At 37.1% G+C, this 17,670-nt stretch overlaps 1 protein-coding gene across 5 annotated transcripts in view; it reads left to right on the top strand.

Annotated features, from left to right (window-relative positions):
• Positions 1–313: 313 nt before the first annotated feature.
• PSMD14 (proteasome 26S subunit, non-ATPase 14) overlaps positions 314–17,670 on the top strand; it is a 65,275-nt gene continuing 47,918 nt past the window's right edge. Inside the window, exons 1-4 of one of the 5 annotated variants that reach the window (XM_032227843.1) lie at positions 314–455; positions 3,969–4,022; positions 7,021–7,096; positions 8,698–8,750. In XM_032227843.1, coding sequence (XP_032083734.1) covers positions 8,703–8,750 — 48 coding nt within the window. In that variant the 5' untranslated portion in view covers positions 314–455; positions 3,969–4,022; positions 7,021–7,096; positions 8,698–8,702. The other 4 variants (XM_032227852.1, XM_032227879.1, XM_032227860.1 and 1 more) reach the window with 4 other exon arrangements.

Genomic DNA, 17,670 nt, shown 5'->3' with positions numbered 1-17,670 from the left:
AGGCTTGCAAAACTACTGAGTTTAGGATTCCAGCAATATTATCTTCTTTAACAACCAGTGCGGGAGGAAAAAACCCGCTGCGTATCTACAACCAAAGAAGGACAGACAGCATAATAAGTCCAAAGCTACCAGCCTCCTCAGGCTGCATCAGAAAGAAACTCCAACGAGCGCCTCGAGACAGTCAGAACCCAGTGGCGGGGCGGGACAACTCGTTGCTAGGATCCCCAGCTCGAGTTATACGATTGGCTGTCAACACAGCAACGGAAGACGGGGCCTGTAGTAGGAGCGGGTGTCGCTCTTTGGCCCCGGAAGTGTTTCTAGGGGTGGGAAGTGCTTGGGACGTTACACCGGGTTTGAATGAATCGGGCTGATTCATCGCGGCCCGGCTGAGCGGAAGGTGTCGGGCGGGGCGAGACGAAGTGGGACTCCAGCAACCACTCAACGGCGACAGACAGGTAGGCCGCGTGCGAGCTACGCAGGCGCTGAGAGGGGGTGAGAGCGCGCGCGACCTCTGGGCTCCGCTGGTAGGAGAAAAGGGAGCCGATCCGGCTGGTGGAGGAGCTCGCAGGGTGCTGTTTCCAGGAGGCTGGCCCTTTTATAGTCGGGTGGCCGTTGGTTATCTCCCTCCCTTCTCCCCCTTGTTCGGGAGTAAGGCTCGCTGAGGAGACGGCGCCTTTAAGCTCCCTCTCTCTCTCTCTCCTTTAATCCCGAGAACCCTCGGTGTAAAAAGGAAACTTCACGGAGGTAGTGAGGAGAAATAAAAGTTCAGGCGGACGGAGCTCTTGCCTCGAAAGACGCCTTATCTTGACCCGGTTTGGGGTGGGGGAACACTTCGGTCCTGAGTGGGAGCTCAAGTCTTCCTCCTGAGGTGTCTGAGAAAAGAGAGGCGCCCGGTTTAGGAAAGCAGCGCTTGTCTCCCCTAAATGTCTGTGGAGATTCTCAGTCATCCTAGGTCATGGTTGCCCCAAAGGTGCTTTTTTTCCCAACAGGCAATTGGACTTTTCTGTTTTTTCTTTCAAGAGGTTTCGCTTCTCATCCAAGAAGCTTCTTCAGCTCTGACTGGATGGTGGGGAATCCAGTGTCAGCTGAAGAAACTTCTTGGATGAGAAGCAAAACTTATTCAAAAGAAAAAACAAAAAAGTCCAGTTGCCTCTTGAAAAAAGCATCTTTGGGATAGCTGTCGTTAACTTTCTGAATTCTTATTCTTTCTGAGCTTATATTCCCTTTGAGCCCTCCCGGCCTCCATAGGAGTTTTTAGAGAGTCTTTATTTTGGTAAGGTTGGATCCCTTTGAAGTTGGAGTGATGGAACCCCTATTTTTTTTTTTTAAAGGCAGTCGCTTTGGCCTGGTAGCCAAAAAAAAGGGGGGGCTTACGTGGATTATGAGACTTCAGAATGACTCTTCCGATTCTGTGTGTTCCTCATAGGAACTTTGGGAAACCTGAAACAAAAACATTATGGGGGCCTTCCTGAAGGCATAGCTCCTGCTTGATGGCAGCTGTAGCCAGGAAGAGTTTTGTATTACTTCATCTGATGTGACATCTGCACCTGTTCCTGGATCTGGAGGTCCATCAGACTAACAGCTTAGTCACTTCGTAGCTTGACTACAGCAATGTACTGTATGTGGAGCTGCCTGCAGTGGCATGGGAATGCTTAGATAACTTTTATGGTCATTTTTGTTTCTGTGCGCACTCTGGCACACATTAAAAATGAAATTGCCTGCTCTCAAAAGTCTACGCATACATGACACACACATAAATGTGTGTGTGTGTGTGTGTGTACACACACACGCATATTACAAACTAGGAGTGTCAAACTGATGGCCTGTAGGCCAGAGGTGTCATGCACAGGCCATACCCACCTCAGCTCCGCAAAGGCAAAATTGTGATACATCATGATGTCACGTGACACGATGGAGTTTGACACCAGTTCTATATACATTTCTTCATTATACATTTACATGGGTATACATACATTTACATGGGTATACTTTGCAAGCTGCACTGGTTGCAAGTTTGTTTCCAGGTGAAATTCAAGATGCTAGTCATTACCTATAAACAACACCTTGCATAGGGCCTAGCCAATTTGATCCAACAGCATCAGCCCATTTTGGGTTCCTTCAATTAATGCCATCAGTTGGATTCCTGGAAGTCACTTTTTCTGCCTGGCAACCTGCTCTTTGAAATTAGGTTCCCCCACAAGGTTCAGATGGCCTCAACCAGCAGGAATTCTGAGTTGCCTTGCTTGGCTCTTAATCCAGGCTTGGGTGAGATGATTAAAGACCCTTTTAGGTTGTGTGGATTTTTTTTTCATTCCTGTCCAGTTTGTGCTCTTTTATTCCTTGTTTTATTCCTTGTTTTTTCTTTTATTATAATATTGGTGTATTCCTTGTTTACTTGTGGACCATCCAGAGTTGTTGTGAATTGCATGTTATATAAAATTTAAACATAATTTCTTTTGTAAATATTTTGAGGAAATTGAAGGCTGGCATAGAAGAAGCCAAAGTTAACTACTCACATTTTTTCTAGCTTCTACCGGTCCAGTATACAGGTAATCCTTGAGTTATGACAGGACTTGAATTTCTGTCTTTAAGTGATGCAGTCATAAAGCTCAGTGTCATGTGACTATTGCTTAGCAATGGCAATCTGGGCAATTCCCATTGCTGTTTTTAACTGAACCCCAACAACTGTTAACTGAAGGCCACAATGAAGTGCAAGGTGTTAAGGGACTGCAGAATGCATGGGGCCAAAATTGCAGAGATGGGGGAGAAGATGGGTAGGTGGGAGTTACACTACCTTTGCTGTTACAAGTTTGGGTGGACGGCCAAGTGCCTGAATTTTGATCACATGACCTTGGGGTGTTGCAGTAACCATAATTTCAGGAACTGGGCATAAGTATCATTTATTCAGTGCTGCCATAACTTTGAACAAATGGTCTTAACACAAGGACTACCTGTATTTCTTTAGCATATTTTAGTAGATAATATTTTCACTAGTTATTTCTCAGAAGTTATTCTTGCCAAGAAAGCTGTTGGATGCCTTTTGCTTTTGTTGCTGTGACAACAATATTTAACTCTATTATTATAAATTCTGTTCATTTTTTTGTACTTCTGTTATAAAAGTAGATTAAAAGAATGCAAATGCAGTTCTACAGATATACAGGTAGATTTGAAGGATTAAAAAATAAAGCATTTCCATTTAATATCTTTTTGCATATAGTATCTTGCCCTGTATGCATACAGGCTATCTTTGGTTAACTGTTACTTCCTCAGTGACCATTCTGAACAAGTCTTACTTATGACCAGTCCCCAAAATTTAGGCTGTTCTAGCACCGCTGCTATCACATGATTTTAATCCAGGTGCTCAGCATCCAGCTTGAAGTTGTGATGCTGGCAGTGTCCGGCAGTTATATGAATACTGATTTTGACCTTCTCTGCCAACTTCCCACAGTCAAAGTCAATAATTGCAGGTGGCTGCTGTAAGTTGCTTCCCTCCCACCACTTTTCTTCTAAGGCGTTCAAATATGGAGTACAAGATCCCAGGGATCTTATACCCCATAGTGTGTGCCTGCAGCAGCCACCCATCCTCACCCAGCATCAGCCATTACTTGTTGACTGTGCTTGTGCTATGATACTGCAGTCACACACCCACAAGCCTGCTTGCAAGCTGCCTAGGACTTGAGATTTCCTGCCAGCTTCCCCATTGACTGGGCTTGTTGGAAGCCAGCTGGAAATTGTGAGTGGTTCTCATTGATGATTTTTGGTTAAGGATGGCAATACAAATGCTGGGATTGCTGTTGCTAAGTGACGCAGTCATTTGACATTATGCTTTACAACCACATTGCTTAGCTTATGCTTACATGGAAACATAAGTTCCAATTGCTGTTATTAAGTAAAGTGAACCTGTACTTTAAAACTCAATTGACTTTGTTTTAATATACATTCAATTCTATATTGTATTTATATTTCAGCTATTGTTGGAGTACGTTGTGTGAAGTTTATCCCATCTCAGTGATTTAGGACAGGTAAAAAAGTAACTTTTCTATTACTCAGATTTACACAAAAATCTTTTGTGATTTCTATTTATATATCTGTATAAAGTTCTCTGAATTCAAAGTGGTAAATGAAGTGAATTACCTCTGTTTTTTATTTGCATTTTTGTAACAAGCATGTCTTTTACTTTGTTTCTGAACAAACAAGGAGCAAAATTAAGAAATTAAAGAGAAGTAGAGCAAACTTTGGGCACCAAAATTTATCATTAGCTATCTGTTTCAAATAATTAGCTCACTCAGAAGATTTTTAAAAATGCTTGGGGATAATTTGTACTACATTCTTATCTGTCTCTTAGGGTCTGACACAGGGATGCCTTCATAATAAGTGTTAGTTAATTGGGATATTTTAACTGGATGAAATATGAAAACTAGAAATGTATAATGTAAAAAGCTTAAGGTAATTAGGAAGGCCTGTTTGTGGACACTTTTTGGTGCTTATATTAGTTAATAATTAATTTTTGATGATTCAACAACATGTCATGTAAAAGTATTAAATGTCATTCAGCATTAAAAAATGTAGGCATTCCATAACAGATAGTTACAGAAATGTGATAATCATCCACTATTTAGAATACTGTAGATGCTGATCTACAGTTATCTTAGCTGTTGAGATGAATTGTAGAGTCATATATATCTATCTCAAATTTATCAAACATATTTATTATTAATGGTATTGTGATAACATGCTAAGTAAAAACCCAACTGTCTAAATACACATTCATATATTTTACGTCTCTCATGAAGCCCTGCTTTGCTTATAGCCTAGTTTCCTGAGTGAATACATCTGTCTGGCTTCAACCAGCACATTAAGCCTGAATCTTCCACATTACAATAGGCTAGGAAAGAATCCAGCAATTTAATTGTTCTTCCATGTTTGGGAACTCAGACCTCAATAATTCATAAAACAAATTTCTTAGTAGTTTTAATATGTTGATTTTAATTTATAAATTTGACTTCGATAAGAATGGTACTTTTCCAGTTCAGCTTATATTGTAGAGACAGCTTGATTGAGACTCTCCATAGAAACCCATATATACATTGCCTTTATTAACTTTGTCTAACACGTCTAACATATACAAAACAGAATTTTATGATAAAAAGAAATCAATGTAATTTATTTCAGATAATTTCTATTTGACTGCAAACTCCCCTCCAGGTTCACAAGTCCATTGATTTAAAAACCAAATTAAACTTTCAGTTGATTCAGGGATGGGTCCACAGCTGTCAGTTCTCCAATTCTATGGAGGGATTGTTCCATGGGATTTGGAGAATTGGCAGAAAAGGAGCCACTCCCCCCCCCCCCCCGGTCTTGTAGAGGAAAAGAAAGAAGGGAAGCTTTTTTCAGTGCCAGTTCTCCTTTCCCCTAGCAGAGTGGAAGACACCAAAGAGCCACTTACCTTCCAACAAGGGAAATGGAGTGAAAGAGGCACTTCTAAGTAAAGCTGTGCCCATAGGTGCCAGTGAAAGAGCAGCTCCATCATGGGGCTACCAGCTGCTCTTCTGCAGGCAGAGGCATGGTGGAGCTACTTGTGATTTCCATGTAGGGTTGCTGGCAATGCTGCCAGGAAGCTGTAGTTAGCTTCACTATGGCTTCCTCACAAGGCTACTAGTTCTGCCAACAGTGTTGCCAGGAATAGCTTTGTTTTATTTTATTTTATTATTTTATTTTATTGTATGTGTATGTCCACCAATCAACTGATAAAACTGCTGGAATTGTGATGCCTTGATGTATCTCAGTGGTTTACAGTTGATTGCTGGACGTACAGTTAAACAGTTACCTGAGGCTTAAATATTGCAGGGCCTAAGGTGGGAGTAGCTATACTGTGGGGAAAGCATCTCTGCGTGTGGCACTCTTGCAGTACAACTGAACTTCTGGGGGGAATTAGATCTTTTTATGCACAAGAGAAGTGGCACCAAAAGACCTGCTTCCCTTCTCCCAAGCAGGAAAAGCAGGAAGCATGGCTTCCAGTATTTTCTTCCAGTTCTTTAATTTCACAGAGATTGGTGAAGTAATAGCAGAAATCCCACTCCATTTTTCTTTTGAGAGGGGATGTTTTTTGTTTTTGGGAAAACGTGTGCAGGTTGTCCTCAACTTAAAACCACAATTGAACCCAAAATTTTTGTTGCTAAGCAAGGCAGTTGTTAAGTGAATTTTGCCGTATTTTACATTTTTACATTTTTTTGCCACGGTTAAATGAATCGTGATCGTTAAATGAATCTGGCTTCCCCCATTGACTTTGCTTGTCAGAAGTCAGCTGGGAAGGCTACACATGAATCTGGGACAGTGCAACTGTCATAAATAGTTGGGGTTTGGCTAAGATCCAAATTTAACATATAAATAGTGGAGTATCTTCTCTTTGCAGTGCGGAAAGGAAGAAGTGTAGACGAGCCCTAAGTGAGATTAAAGATAGATCCGGCTGGTATTTTGTGAAGTCGATAGAAAATTAAGAATAGATAGTCCTCAACTCATGACCACAATTGAGCCCAAAATTTATATTGTTAAGTGAGAAGTTAAGTGGGTTTTTGTCCCATTTTGCAAATTTTCTTACCACATTTATTAAGTGAATCACTGACGTTATTAAATTAATAACAAGATTGTTAAGTGAGTCTGGCTTCCCCCTTGTCTTTGCTTGTCAGAAGGTTGCAAAACGTGATCCTGGGTCACTGCAACTATCATAAATATGAACCAGTTGTCAAGCATCCAAATGTAAATCAAGTGACCATGGGGATGCTGCAACAGTCATAAATCTGAAAAATGATCATGTCATTTTTTTCAGTGCCATTGAAACTTCAAACAGTCACTAAGTGAACTGTTGTAAGTCGAGGACAACCTGTATAGGTTGGGTTGTCCTTTTTTAACAGAACATTCTTATACTATAAAAGTTTGCTTAGACTTGAAAAGTGTTTCAGAATATAAAATAAAGGGTTTTTTTGAAAGATATCTTGATTAATTGTTACTTGTGTTTAGTAGGAGCTTCACTTTGTATCTAAACTTGGAGACTCCACTAAGAACTGGAAAAACATTGTAGAAATAAGCTGAAAACCAGGTGAGTACAGTGTAAAATTAAGTACATGAACTGGTTCGTGGCAGTTCTATTTAAATTGCTCAAAAATGTCATTCTAGTATTAAGGATAATGCGATGGGCTGTGGAAATATTTATGTATTCCGTCTCAGTTCAGCTCATGCGTTATGAAGAAAAATTAACTTTTATTGATTGATCTTTACTAAAATATTCACATTGTATTAATTGGATCCTATATTCACATTGTATTAACTGGATCCTTGATGATGATCTGAGATAATTAACTTTAATTAAAAGTAATGAGAATTCTTTTGAATTGTGCCCTCTGGGCATGATTATAATTCTATTTTTTTTAAATCTTTAGGGAAACCTTTAGTATTTGTAACTTTTTGCTTTTGTCTGGCTACAGTTAAACAAGTTAAACAATGTGGTAAGACCAGAGACATAGAGAGCAGCATGTAGATAGAGATAGATATTAACCTAGAACTTCAGGCCATCTTGCTTACTGCATTAAAGTTCATGAAAAGTACTTCTTGATTCATAGCAGCAGCTACATCTTTTGTCTTGGAAGCTGCTGCCAGCTGATTCTGCTCAGATGTACACGCAGAGCAGCCTCTGTCCTGTTGTTTCAGAAGCATCTCCTAAAGATTTTGGACAGCCCTCTTGAATATTGTATTCAGTCTAGGTCACAGGTGGGAACCAGGATCTGCCAGATGTTGGTAAACTACAGCTCCAAGCAATTCTAGCCAGTATGGACAATGTTGGAGACTTGGTCTGTTCAAACAATTTGAGTGAAATGCTCCTTTAAATCATTTGCACAGTCTTAATGAGGAATGCTAGATGTTTTTATTCATCCAGAAGTCGGCACTTGGTGACATGCTAATAGTATTAAAAATGTTTCCAGTCATATTACCATGTTGCATGTTAAATATTTTACTATTAAAGCAATATAACAAACAGCAATGAGATTCATTTTCTTTCCACAGTATTTCATATTTAATGATATCTGCAACAACTATGTAGCCCTTAATATTTTAACTAAAGGCATTTAATGTTTACTTTATAGTGTTCTTTTGGTGTAATGAGTTCATTAAAAAAAGCGTTTGATGCTAATTCAGAAATCTAATCTGTTCAGTGTCTTTCACATGCAGTTTTGATGCTAACTGACAAGCTGTAAGTTAATTAGCACAGAACTTACTAATGAGGATGTTAAAAATCTTCACTTTTGAATTATTTTTATATTGATGTGTTCTGGATAAATTGAAGGAAATTAATCTGCTGGTGTTGAATTTTCTTTGGTTTGCTGTACAGATGCTTTTTGGGGGTAGGTGGGATCAGAGGAGGAAATAAATGAATTTTGCAATAAAAAAGAGAGTTAAACAAAAAAGCTTATCTTTTTTAAAACTGGGGATAACCCAAAATCAGTACGCTTAAAGTGCAGTTGTTAATTAGTATGGAAGACAGCTTCTTGAATTAATATGTGGTGTTAATTAACAGGAAGTCTGATGTTGTGTTGTAATTACGACCAATATTTTTGACATAATGAGTGACTGAAGGTGAATTTTATGGAGAACAGTTTGGTAAACACATCAGAACCTAGGTATGCTATCTGTTTGTTTCTTTAGGAAATATGGATCGACTTCTACGACTTGGAGGAGGAATGCCTGGTCTAGGACAGGTTAGTATTCAGATTACCAGTAACCTTTTTTGAATTTAGATTACAAACTTAAAGCTTGCCCCTCCCTGGAAAAATAACCATTTGAGGAATTACAGAATTACAATTCCAAAAATTGTATGTATAGTAAGTGCAGAAAAGTAAGCATATGTTTTTGATAGATTATCGTGTCTCATTGTAGAAGAGTACCTGCACATTTGCTGTAACAAAACATTGCAGTGTCCTCCTTCACCTTAAAGTTTGACACTGACTTTAATTTTCCAAACAGACCTCATATTTGCTCACTTTTATTAAGAAGCAAGATCTTTTTATTTGCTATATTATACATTCTGATCCATCAGGTAACTGGAAAATTTCACATGATTTTATAAACATAATCTTCCCCAATTAGTTAGCAGATGTTATTCTCAAACCTTTTGCATGTGCTCATTTATGCTGTTGCGACAGGACTGTCACTTCTGCTCTATCTCCTCAAAGTGAGATCCCAGATCTGCCCCAAAGTGTTATCCAGCTCTCTGGATCAGGTTTGCAAGAGATTTAAAATCTTCCCATAGGAAGAATATCAGCAATAAAACATAATCACACCATTGGATCCATCTATGGAATGCACCATCTTTTTCACTCTTGTAATCCAGATTAATCTTTCTCATCTCTATAGGAATGACAATTTCAATCATGTTCTTGACTTATCCATATAAACAATAGTTGAAAAGATTGGGCTGTTGGTCTGAGGCTTGGCAATTTGCTTGCCAATGTTTTTTTCATCATTTGAGGAGACATTGTCAGTGCGCTTTGAACTGTGCTTGTCTGTCAGAGCACTGGTCTTTAAATACCTTATGTCAGTGATGATGAAACTTTTCGGCACCGAGTGCCCAAACCACCTCACAAGAAGTCGAACCACCTAATCAGTAACAACAACCAGCCATTCAAAAAGACCGCAACCAGACCATGACTCAGCAGTATCCGAACAAACAACACTAATTTACATCATACAGACTGTACTTAAAACCAAAGACCATGACTCTGTAACAACAGCCAGCCAATCAAACAGTCCGAAGTCAGACCATGACTCAGAAATAGCCGAACAAACAACATCCATGCTAATTTGCATCATATAAAAAAGTATTTAAAGACCAGTGCTCTAACAGACAAGCACAATTCAAAGCACACTGACGACGTCTCCTTGAATGGTGACGAAACATTGGCAAGCAAATTGCCAAGCTCAGAGTTCAGACCAACAGCCCAAATACCAACCCGACCTACTTATATTCAAATACATTTCAGTTGAAAAGATGCCCATGAATGTTTATACAACTTCTACCCACTGGTTTCAAAATAGATAAATGAGAGCCATTTTATCAAATAGCAGTGTTGACTTTATTAGTGCTAGACAGATTACTTAGTGTCATTTTTAAATTGATCCATCATTTATAGTTTGTATATTATTTTAAAATACGATCTACAACAGTAATAAAATTGTAAGAAAGATCATAACTATTCAGCCAACAAGTACCCTAATGAATACTTTGGTATATTTTTTAATGTAAATGTAAAATGCTTCAGCAAAAAGGAGTGTTCAGACCTGACGCTGAAAGGAAAGCAAATTATATATCTCTGGTGAAGGCATTCCAAAGTAAAAGTGCCATCACAGAGAAGGCTTGCTGTTTTGCAAATGCATAATATATTTCTAATATTCAGAACTATTAATGCACTTCTGAAGAGCTCAATGCATGAGCTAACTTTACAGATGGAGGTAGTCTTTTGGCTAGCCAATGGTTAAAAGGAGCTAGATGTAAAACTCTTCCTTTTGATTTCATACTGTGAGCTGCATTTATATCTGTCCATATTTTCAATTATAGAGTTTCTGCTTTAATATAATGTAACTTAGGATACAGACATTATTTTTCTCCCTGAAATTGAATATTTCATTGAATTTTTAAGACTACACTATTAGTTTAGGTATTTATTTTAGGTGATTGTGCAACTAATCAAGAGTATAGTGTATTACTCAAAGCAGAGTTTTTCTTTTTAAATTTTAGCAAGTATTTACATTTTGCACTTTCTTCCAGGTGCTTCGCAGTGAACACTGTTTAAAAATACATTTTAACACTATGCAATTGGAACACTTCTCCTGAGCCTCATTCTTTAACATAATAAGAGATTCATAATTATTGAAGTTTTTCTTAGTCAGAAAATTAGGAAAAGAGAGACATGCTGAATTTAATATATTAACTGTTACTTTGTTCTTGCAATGCAGCATGGTGCAATGGTTAAGGTGCTACACTGGGAGTGAGGAAACCCAAGTCCTCACTTAGGCATGAAAGCCAGATGCTTATTCTTGGGCCAGTCACTTCCAGTTCAGTCCTAATCAGCACACCACTCTGCATAAGATCTTGTTGCATCATGTACTGATAGCTTTCTTGTAAGAACAAGGTGACACAAATAATAAGTAGACTCTGCAATCATACAAGACAAATACTAGGGGGAAAGCCTCAACTTTATTGTTTTTTGTCTCCTGCAAGGATCTATTTTGATAGTGCGGCTTTGTGATAGATAAGTCAACATATTTTTAAAATGAGCAAGAAAATTGATAGCTATCAGCCTCCTTTGGTTAAGTAATGACAACATAATTAAAGTAATCTGTCTCATTATGACTGACACCTTTTTATAAAATGTATTGTCCAAGGTGTGAAGCTAGTCTAATTTGTCCTGGAAGGCAGAAATCTAGAGGCAACTTGCATCTTAACATGGAAGACTGAATGCTGGTTGCCTGGAGCCTCTGATTGAATGGGAATTGTACTGCCATTCCACACTGCAAAGCATTAAATCTTTTCAAACAAAAGTAAAGAGTTTTGTTGAGTGCTTCCCTCCATGCTATGTCTCATGCTGGTCTGGAGGTTCTCAAACATTTGAGAACAGATTTGGGGATTTAAAAACAATAGGAGAAATGGTCTCTTCCAGCTTCAGTTAGTTGAGGTGTCCACTAAAATCAAGTCTTTCCATGAGCATGAACACCTTAGGGTGCAATCTGCAGTATTTTCTTACATATAGAATATTATTAATGTATGGAAGTTTCTGAAATGTGATTGAACAACTATAGAAACAAGTCTTCGATAACATGGGAGAAAAATCCTACTTACAGAGGTGTTGAAGGTATTTTTTAGACTAAAAGCTGAATAAAAGACCTTTGGAAACTTATGAAATTTTGATGCATTTCTGCTTGTTAATGCCTTATCAGCAAAATAAGACAACTTTCACTAACTGTTTCTGTATCCTGCTGTATCCTTCTAAAAGCTATTGTGGACAATCAGAGGATTCAACAGGGAAATGGTGGTGGCATGTAATTCGGAGAGCCCCAAAAGGAAGGAGAAATTGGGGGAAATGATACCATTTTTCTGTAAGTGGAGATAGATGCTAGAACAAATGCCACTTGTAAGAGTCCATATCATGAATATTGTAATACTAAATTACAATTTACATGTGAAAATAGATTTTGAGTCTCTTTTATCTACTTATATCCATGCTTGGATTTGGACTCCTCCATCACTTACAGGACTGTACAGGATTGTTGATTTGTAGTAAAACTAGATTTCTCTGAGGATTTTTGTATCTTAGTAAGTAAACGTGGAAGGTGAGCAGAGTTGATCTGGTTAGCATTTCTATAATGGACCAAAATCCCAGACTCTCAGTTCAACTGGGATTTTGAAAACAAAACAAAACAGAAGCCTAGGAAAACCATCTATGCAATCCCGCCAAGGATGGATGCAGTCATCAAGAATTGAGCTGAACTTTTTACATTTTGTCTCAAGACAAAATGTCTTAGATTTAGACATGTGATTGCTGTAATTTATAGGATTTCAGCAATTTGAAAGTTGCAGTCATTATTATGCATGCCAGCTATCCTTATATGATGGGGCCTCACAGAACTATCAATGATATGTAATCTTCCTATGCTTTAAAAAGATTTGGGTTAAAAAGATATGCCTGATTAGTTACATATGAATTGTTTTCTATTATAATAAATTCTCATTCAAATACTTTCTTTACTTTTGAAGGTAAAATGTGTTAATGACTTTATTTCCCAGAGCATTTTAACATGAGCATTGTATGTATTGTTCCCTGTTTTCCCATACGATTTAGAATACAGTAAATACTGATGATAAAATATTTATAATATTTGAAACTTTTCTTCATGAAAAGTAATGTACATTATGTGGGATAAATTTCTATATGTGTGATGCGTTAAGATTACTCTCCTTTAAATGGAATATAGGTTGGTTGTGCAACTTAAAGATGAGAATGCATGTCCAATTTAAAGATGAGAATGAGATTCGTATGCCCATGACTGACTTGAATTGAATTTTTTAAAATATATTTCTAAATTTAAAAGCAGCTTATCTAAAATATTGCATACTATGTATAATATCGCATAATTATGATAAAAGTCTAGATAACAATTCCAACATCTAACATACACTTTTAGAATTACACCCAAACTACTTTTGGAATTTCCTCGGTTTTTGAAAGCAGTTTACTTTCTTTAGCAAAGAATTCCTATTGTTGCAAGGAAACAAAGTAGTATACCTACAATTGTGTAAGCTAAAAGAAACTCCACTAGTAGAGAAGATTGACGAAAAGTCTGAACATGTTAATTAGTACCATTTTCTGCTCTACATGTCTGTTTCAATGAAGCATATAGAAGTCAAAATCTGACCTCTTGCTTGTTTTTGAGACCACCTGGATCTTTTTGTGACACCCTTTGGATTTAGATTAAATGTGGATATAGTTTCGCTGCTCCTGGCTATGACTCACTAAATATTTCTGATTATCAGTTGAAGAACTTTGCATACAAACTTCAGAAATGGGCACCCCCATATCTCTCTTTTCTGTGCTCAAAAAGAGAAGATTACCCGCCTATGATAAGCCAGGGTTTGTTGAATTCATAGTTTGCTTTCAGTTAAGTTCCCAGAACATTGATTTTGGATTCGACACTACATTTGAATGTGACTATTACCATATGGAGAAAAGGGTTAACAGTCTTTTAAACTAGTCGATTGTATTTTTTCTGACACCAAAGTGTATATTAAGGAAGGTAGGGTATGGGTGAATTTTTCAAGAACTAAAAATGTTTTCATGGATTGTGTTTTTTTAAGTTAAAATTGTAATACATACACAGTATTCTGCACTATTTTTTTTTGTAACAAACATGCAGAAGAGCAAATAATTCTCACTTCCCAAATAGCAGATGTAGGTATGCATGCTTGTTCATAACCTTTATAATGAGCAGTATTAGAACCATTCTCTTGTTCTTACATTTGCTGGTATCCATAATGTACACAAGGCATGTGAGAGATAGGACATAACTATACAATCGCAGTGTTCTCAGCAACGGTTCAGAATTTACCCATGTTATCTGGTAAATTTAAATTAAGTGTTCTTGGTGCATTTCCTCTTCTGAATTTTAAAATGTCATTTCGAGTGCACAATAGCACTGACAGCTGGTGACATGATGACGTGGGTGGGTAAATAACCCAGAGTAACACTGTATACAGCCCTCAAAAAGAGTAACTGAAATGCTAAAAAGTCTGTCCTTGGTTACAGAACACTCTATCTTGTCATATTTGCTTAGTGCAACTTCACTTCAGTGCTTTAAATGGTGCCTGGGGGAATAGCTAGAAAGGTAGATCTTTTATTTTAAAAATGAGCATGGAGGAGGGGTGACCTGTCTCTTAGCCGTGTTAGCACTTCTACTGGAAATAAAGAAGCAAGAATTGCAAATAGCTATTTTGTTTGAATAATCGGCTTGCCAATTAGCCATCAAGTGCTTCCATCTGTGAAATTGTTGATCAGATGGGTTGGTTGGGACACTTCCAGATTAGGGCATTGTACATGGCACTTGAAAACTGTCACTTTGAAAGGTTTCAAGTACTGCACTGCTTGATGCTGTAGAATTGATAAAACCTGTAGCACTTAAAAGACCTGCTACTGATCTAAAAATCTTGTTGAATCTACTACTGGTCTAATATACGTAGATCTTAACCCTGTAATCTAATTTCATTTGGATTATGTAATAGTGATGCGTTTTAAAAGGACTAAATGTAAGGACTGTTTCTTTTAATATTTCAGTATAGTAAGGTTACTTTCATATACTGCCTTAGGCCTTTCTTTTGAAAGCTTTATGAAGTTTGATATCTCAATAGTCTGATGTATTAGGAATTACTGTAATATCTTTTGCTTTGCCATTTATCTGCCTACAGATAAATTTTGTATTTTTATTTTACTGTAGTGACATTTCTAAAGCTATAACCTTTTATAAATATGATCAGTCAGATTTAAAAGATAGAATAAAAGCATATGTTAAAGAATATTGGTCCACATCTTTTCCTAAATAGTTCCTTGAAAAAAAATATAAATGCAAGATGAGGGGACTTTTTATATTAGTCTTATTATGCTCAGACTGCCCTTTCCTGTTCTGCTCTTTAAGTAAAATTTGAAAACGTCCAGTCTTGCTCCCAAAAAGGAAAAAAAGAAGGAAACTACCATACACATTTATTCCTATGTATTGGGGTAAGCATATTGGGCTATCGTACACACTACAAATCCTCATTTGAAGATAGGAAATAATGCCTTCTGCTTGACAAATGTGGACTGAATCTCTATCCTTAAGTGTTTTACTATTGTATTTAACTTCTTCAGTAATATAACTGAGTTTAAATGTCTTTAAAGTTTTCCCCTGAAATAAAAATAATAGAAATCTGTATTAATATTGAAATGATCCGACAATGAGGTATAGACTACTTGCACCCTTTTTTTCCTTTCCAAAAAATATAGATTTCAATGTGGCTTGCTCAGAGTCATCATATCAACCTGTTTGCATTTCCACTTCTTAAATATTGACTCTTCCCTCTTTGACTGCTGCTCTCTTTGTCATGCATTTTCTCTCAAATAATTCATATATATTATTTAGATTATTTTAAGTCATAAAATCCAAAACAGATATGTAATCAATATTCTACATCCTTTCCCTCTTTAAAGTATTGTAAATGTCTGTAGCTTTTTGGTTTTTAATGTTCATGGATGGAAAATAATTTCTACTATACCTAAGAAGGAAATCTTACAGTACCTTACTATAAAAAAAGATACTTTGTTCCTGTATTGTCTTCGCTTCTTTCATCCTTATTTCTTTCACAAGTACTTATTGACTGCTATAATGTTATTTAATTATCTACACAGTTTCTCACTACATTTCATAGATTCTTTTATGGTTTGTTACTTACTGGAGTGCAGATATCATCTAGTATAATCTGGGGACCAATTTAATGTTCAAGAATAGTCCAATGTATTCTGGATTGGTCTGGACATAGGTATTATGGATCATTACCAGGATCAGAAATGTAAATTAGAAAAATGATCTTTATTATTCTATACCCCAATATGGAAGGAACATACCTGTATTGCCTTTGCTTTTTAGCAGTCTAGAATGAAATTGGCAAGCAGGGTGATGGGAAGGTGGTATGTGCAAAATGTCATACAGGTTGATACAATGATTTTTAATCCATGCTAATTTTAAATATATGTAAATACATAGCTGTCTGATTGAGACAAACTGATGAAATTTGCAACAATAGTAGTCCTGCAATGAAAAACTGCTAACAAGTTTGTAATGGGCACAATTAAAAATGTTTTGTGCAAAAAGAACAGGTGTTTGCAACAAATTATGATATCTGTTATGGCTGCACTGGAGTTGACCTGCTGATTAAGATGGAAATATAAAGGGTTAACTCACTTTTATATTACCTTTCATAAAGTAGAGCAGCATTGAGTCTACAATTTTGGTCATAATTTATGATGGTCATTAAGCAGCCTATCACATACTGTGCCCAGTTTTATGACCTTTTTTAATGGTCATTAAGCAAATACAGAGGTCATTAAGCAAGCTTGCTGTTCGCTATGGAACATTTTTTTCCTCCGAAAACTGAAAGTAAACACTGGTTTCCAGCAAAATCATTGTAAATTGCAGTGATTGCAAGACACAGCAAATGGCCGTCATTGAACACTGGTTGCTGAATACCCAAAATGTAGCAGATGGGGGGCGGGGAGTGTTTGTCAGAAATTTGAGTCTGAAGCCTGTTGTAATGTTAAGAGGTTGCTAAGTGACCGGTTATTAGTCAAGGACTACCTGTATACTGATTAAAAATAGAGTCACTGCTCAACATGTGAATATGGAAGTGGAAATGGAGTGAATCATAAAACAAGGTCATTAAGTAAACACAACAGTCATTAAGGAAGTCTACAATTCATTATGGAGCATTTTTTTGCCAGAAAGCTAAAATAAATACTGGTTTCTGGCAAAAACATTGTAAATTGCAGCCATGTGATTGTAGGACACAGCAAATAGCCATAAATGAGGGCCAATTGCCGAGCAACCAAAATGTGGTCAGGTCAGGTAAGGAGGGACGATGTCAGAATTTTGAGTCCTGAGTAACTTTTTCGGAGGTCTGTCATAACTTTAAACAGTTGCTAAGTGACCCATCATGCGTCGAGGACTACCTGTATACTGATTAAAAATAGAGAGACCACTCAAAATGAGAATCTGGAAGTGGAAATGGAGTGAATTATAAAACAAAAATATTTCTCCTTTATCCAAAATCTTCCCACACCTCAAGAAATTGTAACAGTGGCCTAAAAGATCACTCTGATTTCAGGGTAGATCTGTCAGCCACTCAGTATTTGCCTTCCTTAATCTTCTGTGATGTTTAACCTAAAGTTCATGAGGTCTAAAAGTATGTAATAGATGAGTTTCGCTTACTGGCCATGCACATCATATCACCAGTATACAAAGGCTTCAGTTCCAGATCTTTACTTGTTGTTCTGAACAAGTCTGAATGGGAGTTCTATGCATGTTCCTTTAAGATGTGTAGAA

This window comes from Thamnophis elegans, chromosome 1 (assembly GCF_009769535.1).
Source record: "Thamnophis elegans isolate rThaEle1 chromosome 1, rThaEle1.pri, whole genome shotgun sequence".
Classification (NCBI taxonomy): domain Eukaryota; kingdom Metazoa; phylum Chordata; class Lepidosauria; order Squamata; family Colubridae; genus Thamnophis; species Thamnophis elegans.
The sequence above is the reverse complement of the archived record's forward strand: the minus strand, read 5'-3'. Positions and strand labels throughout refer to the sequence as shown.